General features: G+C 37.8%; 1 protein-coding gene across 1 annotated transcript in view; it reads right to left on the bottom strand.

The window, feature by feature from the left end:
• Sec8 (exocyst complex component secretory 8) overlaps positions 1–12,532 on the bottom strand; it is a 68,295-nt gene that overhangs the window by 54,564 nt on the left and 1,199 nt on the right. The window contains exons 3-13 of the mRNA XM_089701152.1: positions 11,679–11,848; positions 10,592–10,745; positions 9,693–9,816; positions 8,309–8,466; positions 7,491–7,723; positions 5,685–5,781; positions 5,228–5,387; positions 3,765–3,891; positions 3,189–3,338; positions 2,027–2,324; positions 572–703 (exon numbers count right to left, since the gene is read on the bottom strand). Of these exons, the coding sequence (XP_089557278.1) occupies positions 572–703; positions 2,027–2,324; positions 3,189–3,338; positions 3,765–3,891; positions 5,228–5,387; positions 5,685–5,781; positions 7,491–7,723; positions 8,309–8,466; positions 9,693–9,816; positions 10,592–10,745; positions 11,679–11,848 (1,803 nt within the window). The remainder of the gene's footprint in view (positions 1–571; positions 704–2,026; positions 2,325–3,188; positions 3,339–3,764; positions 3,892–5,227; positions 5,388–5,684; positions 5,782–7,490; positions 7,724–8,308; positions 8,467–9,692; positions 9,817–10,591; positions 10,746–11,678; positions 11,849–12,532) is intronic.

Below are 12,532 nucleotides of genomic sequence, written 5' to 3'. Positions count from 1 at the left end.
AACTGTTCACCTGGGTTTAAAATGCTTCATCTTAATATATATAAATCTCGTGTCACATTGTTTGTCCTCAATGGACTCCTAAACCACTTAACCGATTATAATAAAATTCGTACACCATGTGCAGTTCGATCCAACTTGAGAGATAGGATAGTTTAAACATGTAGGTACCACAGGCGAAGCCGGGGCGGACCGCTAGTACATTTATGAATATTCGTTGATGTTTGTTTAAATTGACAACTATGTTTTGGTTTCCGTTATGAAATTTGTGTGTGGTCCTTCGAGCCGGATCAAACTATATGTAGTCCTTCAAGCTGGATTATGTACATAGCTCACCTATATTTTATTTTATTTGCAGTAGTAACTACGTATATTATGAATAATTTTATAGGTAACGAATCTTTATACAGTGTAAACAACTAAAAACAAAAATATAATTTCCGTTACCTAAAAAAAATCAATCGTTCAAATAGTGAAAATCTTGTACCAAAGGGAAATGTCAAAGCGATTTTTGGTATTTTTTTTATAATAGTTTCACATTAAATGCTTTATATTATATTATTATTTGACTTACCATAGTTTCAGCAAGCAAAGCGAGCTCTTCAAGCTGATGCATGTCGCTGACGATCTCCTTGATAGTCACTTCACCATCGCCGAGACTCGAACCTAGGATTTCAGCTTCACGCTCGTAGGCTGCTTTTAATTCCTACACATTTGATAAAAGGTATTCTTTTAGCATTTTAATACATCCGTTCATTAGTAGAGTTGCAAATTGTATGTATACTATAGTGCAGGACTGAGTTAATTTGCAAATTACAGTTTTAGAAGTTTATATAATTTATCATTTTTTATACATTAGCCCATTGACCACCGAGCGCCCCGATCGGGGCGCGACACAATAGATTATCTATTGTGTCTGTGATTCCGGGGACTGATGGATTAGAATATCTTTTAGTGAGTTTTATAATTGAGGTGATCGTAAGTGATTGGGGCTTTCAGTTATTTCGCCACAAAAACAGCAATTACATTCGACTCTGTAGATTTGAACAGACTTGTGATGTTGCGCAGTATAACATTATCTGTTAGCTATCGCGTAGCGTGAGACGCACATGTGCGTAAAACGCGAGCACTAACTTGTTGTCTAGGAGCGTGACATCGCAATCTATAATTCTATAATCTCTATAATTTGACAGTGTTATACATTCACGATTGTGCGGTTAGTGAACTCAATACAGTAACCACTAACTTACTGGGTGTATCATTCAGCACATTCTTCAATAGCCTATAAACTGGACTGGCCGGTTGGCTTGGTTGGTAGAGGCCCTGCTTTCAAAGCCAGAGGTCGTCGGTTCGATCCCACCCGGGGCAAATATTTGTGTGACGAACATAGATGTTTGCTCTGAGTCTGGGTGTGAATTATCTATATAAGTATGTATTTATTTAAAATTATAGTATATGTGTGTTTATCAGCCATCTGGTTTCCATAACACAAGCGAAAGCTTAGTCGGGGATGGGATCAGATTGTGCTATGTGTGAAAATTGTCCGAAAAAAAAATATGCACCGTCTGTAGAAACTGGACTATATCATCGTCCATCAGTCACTGCGCTGCTCTAGCATGCGTGGCGAGCGAAGCGAGCCCTGTATCACTAACCTGCTGAGTAGGAGGCGGGTCATCTTGCGTATTCTTTAATAGTTTATAGTTCGGTAACGCTTGCAAGAACCGGACAATATCATCATCCGCCAGCCATCTCGCAGCCCTCGCCGGCTGCGCAGGCGCAAGTCTCATATGAACTGCTCGAGCGTGTATCCTTAACGACCCCAATGCAGTTGCGCTCTTTCACCACTGTAGTGTTTGAGTAAAGTATAGGTACTATATCCCCGGATGTCTCGGGTTCGCGGGTAGTGGGCACAGTCACGCAGCAGTCCCGGGCGTGAGCGGACGTGTGGTTACCCTGGTTACTGGCGACGTAACGAGCCAATCCCATCCCCTGCGTATACGAGTGTGAACTCGTATCTACAACCACTAACCTGTTGCGTAGGTGGTGTATCATCTTGTACATTCTTCAGCAGCCTGTAATTCGGTAGCGCTTGCAGAAACCGGACAATATCATCATCCGCCAGCCATCTCGCAGCCCTCGCCGGCTGCGCAGGCGCCAGTCTCGCATGCGCTGCTCGAGCGTGTGTGGCCAGTGTCCCGAGTGCAGCAGCAGCAGCCCGAGCAGCAGCGCCCCCCCCGCACGGCCCGCAGCGCACTGCTGCAGTGCTGCAGCGGAGAACACCGACCCACGCGCGACTTGCGCAAGCGAACACTGTGCGCTGCTCGCCGCTGTGGAGATGATAATAGATTAATAAACAAAATTACTTAGGTCATTAATGTTATAAGAAAGTGCAAATAATGATGTCTTTTGTTGTCGGAGGCCAAGACCCACTTTGGGGTCACTGCGCCAGATAGTAAGTAAGTAAGTAAGCAAATAATGATCATCATTTGTAATTATACTAATTATTACGTTACATATTAATATTATTCTAGCCGTAAGAATCTGTAAATGGCTTATTGTGATTAGATTATGTAACTATTTTTAAGAATACAACTGTAGATTCTCCAAAAAAAAAATATAAACAAATCATGTGATCACATTTTTTTTGGAGAATCTACAGATGTATTCTTAAAAATAGTCACATAATATAATCGCAATAAGCCATTTACAGATTCTTACGGCTAGAATAATATTAATATGTAACGTAATAATTAGTATAATTACAAATGATGATCATTATTTGTTTACTTACTTACTATCTGGCGCAGTATCACTTAAATGTGTTTAATTTTATTAATTTCAACTAACGTTTAATTAAAATTAAGCAATTTCTTAAAAAACTAGATAAACGGGTGTTTTGCTGCATATGAAATAATGAATCTTATATATAAAAATGAATCGCAAAATGTGTTAGTAAGCGCATAACTCGAGAACAGCTGAACCGATTTCGATAATTCTTTTTTTATTATATTCCTTGAAGTACGAGGATGGTTCTTATGTAGAGAAAACGTAAACATGTACCACGGGCGAAGCCGGGGCAGACCGCTAGTCTCTAATAAAAATTACACAAATGTTAAATAAATTTGATGACTCATTCAACACGTTAGGTATTTTTAATTAAACGTCCACCACTGTATTTGAAAAACACTCACTTAGTAGCAGTAACAACAGCCCGTTCCCGCCACGCAGAAGGCGCATTCATGGCCGCATCAATATGCGCGCGCGCAGCATTCGCGAGTCGCTCACTTTCCCCCCACCGCACGTAGTCTGTTATGAACGCGCGTAGGGAACACTCACCACCCCTAAAATGTAAAACAATTAGAGATTGACCGTGTTGCAGTATTTTACCGTACGATTTTTTTTATAAAAAATCTCCCCTAAAATGTAAAACAATTAGGATTTGAACGCACAGGAGTATCGCTCGCTACCACTAAAATGTAAAAGCATTAGAGCTTGACCGTGTTGCAGTATTTTACCATATGATTTTTTTTTTGAATTTTGACGTGACAACGTCTTATAATTCAATAGAGCCGGCTGCACGCACGACTCATGCGGCGTTACCTCGCTCTGAGGCGTTCAATGTAAGGCTTAAAGTGCAAGCGAGAGCGCGGAACGAGCGACAAAGAAGCACAATCGGACGTTGTCACGTTCAACTATCGTCAGTAAACCGACTTTACAGACAGCCAATATTTTTTTTTCGCCGCCGCACACACAGCACACACACTCACCGGTCGAGGTGCGCACAGAGCGCGTGCAGCGCGGGCAGCGCGGCGTGCAGCAGCGCGGGCTGCGGCGCGCACACCAGCGGGTAGCGCTGGCGGCGCTGCAAGGGGCCGCTCGCCGCGGGGGTCGCCGCTGTACAATACAAATATATAAAAAGACGTGTGGCACTCGGGGACTGCCGCGGTAAAGCTATTGCATGCTATGCCTTCAAGCCACACCTCCGCACCCGTCCCCGTGGGGAGCGTGAGGTTTTGATTTACCCTATGTGTTAATCCAAGTTACCTTCTATATGTGTGCTAAATTTCATTGTAATCGGTTCAGTAGTATTTTTCCGGACGTATAGAAAATTTGCTGGCTTATAGAAATTTTCCCGACGCATAGAAATTTCCCTGACGTAAATAAATTTTCCTGGCTTACAGAATTTTTCCTGACGTATAGAAATTTTCTTGGCTTATAAAAATTTTTCTGAGGTATAGCTATTTTCCGGACTTATGAAAATTTTCCTGTCTTATAGAAATATTCCTTTCTTATGGAAATTTTCCACCATATAGAAATTTTCCCGACATATAGAAATTTTCCTGGCTAATATAAATTTTCCTAACGTATAGAAATTTTCCTGGCTTATATAAATTTTCCTGACGTATAGAAATTTTCCTGGCGTATAGAAATATTCCTTTCGTATGGAAATTTTCCAGACCTAGAAAAATTTTCCTGACTTATACGAATTTTCCTCATCTATATAAATTTTCCTGACGTATAGAAATTTTACTGACTTATAGAAATTTTCCTGGCGTATAGAAATTTTCCGGACTTATGTCGATTCAAAAGTCTTTATTTATTGCGTTCTTCAATTCGAATGGAACTGAGAATACAAATACCGTCAAATAGAAATAGAAATTTTCTATTTCTACGTATTTCTAAATGTTTGACAGAAAGAAGTGCTCAACTTTTACATGGGATAATGGAATTGTCGTCTTACCATACCAATACTTATAAAATCCAATACTTATAAAAAGCTTAGCACACAAAAAAAATCAAGCATCTTCCACAATAATTGACGTCACCATGAGTGAAAATATCATCGTACTTGGCGATAGGTGAAAAATTGAAAAAAAAAACGTCATAACTCCGAAAATACGAAAAATCGCATAACATACATGGGGGTGATTCGGATAGCCCTCTAGGTCCTCTACCTCCCAGATTTCGTCCATCGCTACTTTTTGGGACACAATGTATAATTTACAATAAAATATGGAAATAGAACTATTTCAATGGATTTTATCGTGATAAACGAGACCATAATGTATAATTTTATTCTAATTGTAAAATTGCAATAATTTTATGGATTCAAATAAATGAACTTTCTCTTTCTCTTTCTAAACATTGAAAATAGTAACCCCTCGACAACGAACTCGGCAAAATAAAAAACAAAAGTTTAACAAAATACTTATAATTTTACCTAACCCACCTGTAAGTTTAAACAGTTTTTCCCGTCGTCTTTGCGGTTTTTTCTTACTGAAATAGTCGGATAGTTTCAAGTCGGGTGGAGCAGCCCTACTAACTCCGCGTCGAGCCTCTGAGAGACTCACACTCTCTATCTGTAAGTACTCTGTTAGGAGGAGCTGCATCTGTAAACAATTTTAAAAGTTAATCTATTTTGGATGAGAAAAATTATATCTTTGTATGATCCGCAATAGTAGTTTCGTCGAAAATAAATTAAATTCATTTTTTTTTCACTGCTCGATTTTCTATAGGGACAACTAGGTGATCAGCCTTCTGTTTCCTGCCAAACCTAGAGATTTTTTTTAAGAAAATTGATCAGTGGAATAGATAGATGTATGTATAATGCATCTGCCCTTTACCGCACCATGGGGACACAAGACTTCACTTTTTATTAATTTATTACAATTATAACAAAATCATACCACTTGTTGAACAGCGCTCCAGTAATGTTGTTCGGTGTGAAGGCACGAGTCCGGTATCTTATGCTTTTGTAACGCAGCGCGCCATACTTGAATCAATCTAGAAAACAAACAAAGTTAATTTTTAATTGTTTATACATTTATTTTTAATTCACTACCATAAATGTTATATTTATCTACTATAAAAAAAATACTATATAAAATTACTACTATATATCTACTATATAAAAATAAGTCGGGTTTTCCTTCCTGACGCTATCCAGAATGCACGAACCGATTTCCACGGGTTTGCATTCGTTGGAAAGGTCTCGGGCTCCGTGAGGTTTATAGCAAAGAAAAGGTGTCTCTGGTGGCGAAACGGAGTTCGCCCGGTTTGCTAGTTCTCTTATACAAATGCAAAGTTATTTTATTTGTTTGTCTGCATTTCACGTCAACAAAGCGAAATATTGCCTGGTAGGATGTTTTCGTATGGATAGATTACTTTTTACTCTTAGATTACAAAATAAAAGACAGATGGAGCGTTGCCGAACTAAACCGAATAATTTATCGTCATTTCCATAAAGCTATGTGTGCTGTCATTTCACCGTTGCACTGTACGTACACGGTGCTTCTGTGTGGGTGTTATGTTACCAGATATTGAAAATTTTCCCAAAATTTTCCCCGACTACGGAAGAAAGAGGGTTATGTTTTTCGAGTGTAGGTATGTATGTATAATATTTCTTTGACACGCCCTGCAGTATAAACTGTTGGATCGATTTTGAGTTGTGACTTATGAGGTGTCATTGCAATCATCTGAATTATGAAGGTAGCTGTGGTGGTAGTGACGTAGGCTACATAAATTATTAGCAGTCATGTTTTAATTTTTATTTTAATATAAATTCGGGTTTTTGATATTATTTTATAATATTGTAAAAATTATTTTATCACCTATCTACTAAAGTTATACATGGACAAAATAATTTTATTCAATTTTTATTAAATAAGTAAATTACATTAAATTTATTAAATAAATTACATTAAAAAAAGTTTTTATTTTTCAAAACATATGAATGCGAATAGCGGTAGGTTTTAGTCGAGAATGCGGGACATTTTATTTTCATCATATCCATCATGTGTTCACATGAATTAAATCGCAAGCGAAAACGACGCTTTTTATAAAAGTAACAAAAAAATGTATAATGCTTTTTAAAATAATCTAATAATGACCATGAACTTTTATTGCACTATACAAATAATCACATTCACGATCGAAAAATCCAACAGCACTACCCCGAATATCTTTTAACCATTTTACCCCTAAAAATGGCAAATTCTTTTTCAAAATACTGGCAGCATACGTTGAAGTTTTGAATTCCTTCGTATTTGTAAAATTATTATTTGTATACAAAATTAAATAAGCCAAATAATCTACAGGAAATCTGTAAAACGATGTTTTATCTTTTTGTTTGTTTTCGGGTACAAGTTTTACAGCGTTTTAATATCACAAGACAGCATTTTTTTACTAAAATATCAAACCCCTTTTGACGTATTGCATGACACTAGAATCGCTATAGCACTAGCGGAGGAACGTATTCGTTTTTGATTTCGTATTTTCTTTGACAAGGGCGATGAATGATTGACATGCTCCATCTGTATTTTATTTTGTAATCTAAGTTTTTACTAATTGAACATTTCATCACCTCGGGAATTTCCTATAACTAAATATCATGTAGTAACAACACCACTGCCTATAACCACTTTTTTCATATTAATATTTTTGTAATACCTCTTTTTCTTGCCAATAAATTTCAACCACCGAAAATCCCATACCTCTTATGCCGCATGCCGCAAGCCTTAAACTCCTCCCTCAACGTCCCCACGAGGCAAGCTAGCCTCCCCCCTCCCTCAGCGAGCTCCCCCTCCCCCTCGAGCATCTCCCCCCACCCCCCATCCCCGTCGCCGTCGTCGTCGTCGTCGCGGTCGTCGAGATCGTCGTCGATTATGCGACGGGAAACGACGTCGATCACTTCGAGTAATTCGTTCTGGATTTGGACTTTGAATTTCTGGAGAAAAAAAGGAAGTTGGCGCTTTAGTTTTGGAATTTTTCTACTACAGTTACTGCTTGCTTAGTATGTATTTGTATACATATGTGTTTAGTACAACTTTCTACTATGATGGTGATATGGATGGACATTATGAATAGCAGCTGATATGAAATTTTAATCACAACAAAAAAAATAATAATAAAACACATATTCTTAAATACATATCTTATTAATTTTGAAAAAATGCACTGAATCTAAAATGCACTAAATAAGTACAATACATTTTAACCACTTCAAATCGTCACTTTTAAGTTCTATAAACGTAAAATCTATAATTTGGCTTTTTTTATAAATTTTTAAAGAATAGAATCAAAAATAAAAATACGATCACGAGGCGGGATTTGAACCCGCGTCTTCCGCCTTTCCGGTTTGATGCCTGACCTGAATTTGGCCACCCGTGACCCCGTTTTTGACGCACCACTCCGACGGACACGGAGGTGTGGCTTGAAGGCATAGCATGCAATAGCTTTACCGCGGCAGTCCCCGAGTGCCACACGTCTTTTTTTGTAATGTAATATCCATATTGCATGCAAGAAATATTACCTCTGTAGCCTCCTTCAACTGTCCCAAAACTCCTAAAGCCTCTAACGATATCAACACTGTAGTTTCGAACGTCATATCATCTTCAGTTAGAGACGCTTCATATTCGGGTGTTATGTCTTGTAAATATGCGTCTGTAAGCTCCTCGCTCTTTGTTAACTCTGAAAATATTACAAAAATCAACAATATGCAGGTAGTCTTTAAACACAAACATAAATTCAAATAAATATCATCTAGAAGCCCTTAAGAATCGTCAAAATACACAATTTAACATCTACCTCCGGTTCGGAATACAATATCTACGGAGAAAATCCGGGAAAAAAAATTATTGCTCATTTAAAATAATATCAATTTAGTTTAGAACCAGAACAAGGAACAATATTGTAATGAATATTATTGGAAATGTTAGATCAGGACTAGACAACATTACATCAACAAAACTATACAGTTTAAAGTTTAAAGCTTTGTAAAGTTAAGTAATTTTGAATAATTTTTTTTATATCTATATAATGCATATATTATAAGAATTTACACGCGAGGCCGGGTTAAATATTAGTTTGAATGTAATAAGAATGTACTGCGATTCTTCACAGTTACCTAATTGATGTAACAAATCGCAGCAAGTCAACGACTATTAGCAAAGTGAGGGTAGTTGGGTCGAACGTCGTATAAACAACGTCCGAGCCCCCCCCCCCCCCCAATGACTCTATTATACTAGTAGACGCGGCATACGCCAACATCATTGCACTAAAAAACAGCGTAATTAATACATACCTACTTACTAACGCATTATCACCAATACAGTTGTTCTCTCTTTCACTCTCACGCACGAGACATAATACATGTCTCACTCATGTACTTCGTAATAACAACTGCCGATTAAAATATAAAAAGAACGTCCAGCCACGACGCTGAATTTTGCGTGACTAAGTGAAACTCGGGCACTTAGCTGAGTTTTTTCTTGCCAAAATAGAGAGCGGGTAACGTATCTAGCTTTTTTATATATCATAGCCGCCCCCCCCCCCCCCGGCACGATTCGTACGAATGCACCACGAGACAAAGGAAAGCGGCTTTTTATAGTATTCGACAGCTAAGCATGTTCAGACATGAAATAATGACAACTACATTGACAACTATTCATCCACAAAAATATTAAATCAAAAGTTACGTCAACAATATTATAATTTTTTGGTTATTATATTAAGGGCTGATTTTTCAATCCTTGGTTAAAACTTATTCGTCGAATAATGTATAAAACTAACATTTTAAAAACGTATTCTAATTGCCCGTATTTGACAGTTTACGTGACATTTTAATATTATCGTGTAATACTTTATTGGACGGATAAGTTTTATCCAAGCATTGAAAAATCGGCCCTAATTCTTACCAGCAAGCAACAACGCAGTACGACGTCTAGCAGACACACGCCTGTTGAGCGGAGTGCGATCGTCTTTGTACACCGCATCGTTCAAGTTACGCACTATTATGTCCACTAGTTCGATTTTTTTAGCCTGGAATTTATTGAATTGAAGAGATTTCAATACATTAAATAAAATATTAGCTTTTCAAATTATATATTATTAACTTATGCTTATTAACTCAGGCCCCGGAACCACAGACACAATAGAAAATCTATTGTGTCTGGGACCGATCGGGCCGCTTGGGGCTCAATATTGGTGTTTTCGAGAGTCCTAATTTATATCAATTAAGCTAAAGAGTTATATACAAGTAGTAAGTACTTCTAAAGAAGCTAGAACAGCAATGTTGTAGTAAGAAACGGATTTTTTAGGCGTTCTCTCAACCAAGTAGAGCCATAAATTACAATATAGCTGTGCAAATCAGCAGCCATAAAATAAATCTACAGCAGCTTTAAAAGGTAGAGGCAATTCAACCATAAAGTTTTACATAGAGCAGGTAGCGGTACTCCAGCATTTTATAAAGCAACTAGCGACCCGCCCCGGATTCGCACGGGTGCAATGCTGATACTAAATACACTACAGAAAAACTGAACGTTGTATATAAAAACATAGCGGCCCGGCCGGCCGGTACCGCCGCAAACGCTTCGTCCCGCAATTTTTAAATCTGTAATATCTTCGAAAATATTCACTTAAATCATACGGTGTACAGGGCCATATAGATCTATATTAAATGAACAATGTATTCAAGGTATTTAATTGGTTAAGCATTAATGCTGTATTGGTTAAAACCGCTTCGAAAATTAGCCATTATTTGTCGTAAAAAGTAAATGCATTACATCGAGCAAGTAGAGTAAAAAAATAGAGTTACCTCTAAATGCTTGGTGGTAGCAGACAACGCAGACACGTGCGGTAGATGTTCTCTTGCGGTATCTAGAGCAGTATGAAGAGCATGTGCTGCGCCAACTACACGCTTACGTGCTGCTAGTTCGCGGGCTTCACGCTCGCTTACTACCACACGCTCACTGTATACAAATATTTCCATACTATAATATGTTTAAACAATTAATTTAAGCATTTCTTTTAAAATTTAATATTTCATTTATTCATGCAGTTTTCAGGTACTTATGTACAGGAAAGATATTTCACTGAATTTTATGTGCAGCATAATATACAGTGCTATGTGCTACTTCCCTTGTGTTAAAATAAGATAGAAAATAAAGAAATAAAACATTTATTTCTTTATTTTCTGTCTTGCATAAAACTTTAGAATGTTCTCTATAACTAGTAGATACATATTATACATACTAAGTATATTGTTTACTATTATTTTTATTTCACAACGCAGATTTTTTATATTTTGTGTAAAATTAAACATGTAATGCTTTGGGGTAAAACCTGTTAATTACTGAAATAAAAAAATGTATGCGTGTACTAGAGTACACACGTAAGAAGTGAAACTTCTTTATAACCTTAAAAATGTCACGAGTATGGCGTAACGCAAAAATGTCACGCGTACGGCGTAACGCAAAAATGTCACGCGCACGGCGTAACGCAAAAATGTTACACAAAATTTTTGTCCAACCCCGATAAAGAAGTTTCACTTCAATAAATAAAATACTATAAGAAATAAGACGCGAAGCTAGTTTAATATTAGTTTGAATGTAATAAGAATGTACTGCGATTCTACACAGCTACCTAATTGATGTAGGTAGTTGATAACAAAACGCAGCTAGTCAACGACTATTAGTAAAGTGAGGGTAGTTGGGTCGAACGTCGTATAAACAGCGTCCGAGCCCCTAGGCACGATTCGTACGAATGCGCCACGAGACAAAGGAACGCGGCAATTTATAGTATGCGACAGCTAAGCATGTTCGGACAGGAAACAGTGACAACTATATTGACAACTACTCATCCACAAAAATATTAAATCAAAAGTTACGTCTAACAATACATACATATCAGTCAACATCCGTAGCGCATGATGATGCGTGCGAGCGTCCGCCCACAGACGCCGCAAGTCATCCCTTCGCACTCGCAACAACGCTCTACACGCTGATAGTCGAGCCTCAGCGGCTGAACAGTGCTGTCCCCACGCGCTTAGCGCTGCACCCACTGCGCTGAATTTCTACAATTTTACAGTATTGTAAATAAATAAATAAAAAATGTTGTGTGGTTTTATGAAACCACGGTAAAAGTGAAACTGTTCGAAGGTTCCGAACACTGCTTTGTGTAGCGCATGTCGCGTGACGGTCGGCTGCCGAGTAGGTATACCTACTCGGCAGCCGCGATACAAGCGACATGCGCTACACAGACCAAAAAGTTTGAGACGATGTAATAAAAGTTTCACTTTAATAAATATTTCGGGACAATTTTCACACACGGCACGATCTGAGCTTTCGCTTGTGTTATGGAAACCAGATGGCTGATAAACATACATATATAATTTAAAATAAATATTTACTTATATAGATAATTAACACCCAGACACAGAGCAAACATATGTTCATCACACAAATATTTACCACGGGTGGGGATCGAACCCACAACCTCTGGCTTATATATAGATTTATTACTTAACTTGTTTAGTATATTCTTCACTCTTCCTCTTTAAGTAAGTCTTCTTTACAGTAGACCATCTTTAATTTGAATTTCACTGAGTCGAAAACCTCCACATTTCGAATAAAGAGCGTGTGCCGAGCACATGTGTCAGAAGTGAAACTTCTTTGGCATGATTCATAGATACCAAAATTGTCGCCTCACTACATAACGTGACGGTATTGCCATGACGCGAAATTTAGCTCTCAAGAAG

Source organism: Colias philodice, chromosome 11 (assembly GCF_061535455.1).
Source record: "Colias philodice isolate Cphi_HAF_F1 chromosome 11, ilColPhil1 Martin Lab GWU primary, whole genome shotgun sequence".
NCBI lineage: Eukaryota > Metazoa > Arthropoda > Insecta > Lepidoptera > Pieridae > Colias > Colias philodice.
Note: the sequence above shows the minus strand (reverse complement) of the source record. Positions and strands in the feature narration are given on the sequence as shown.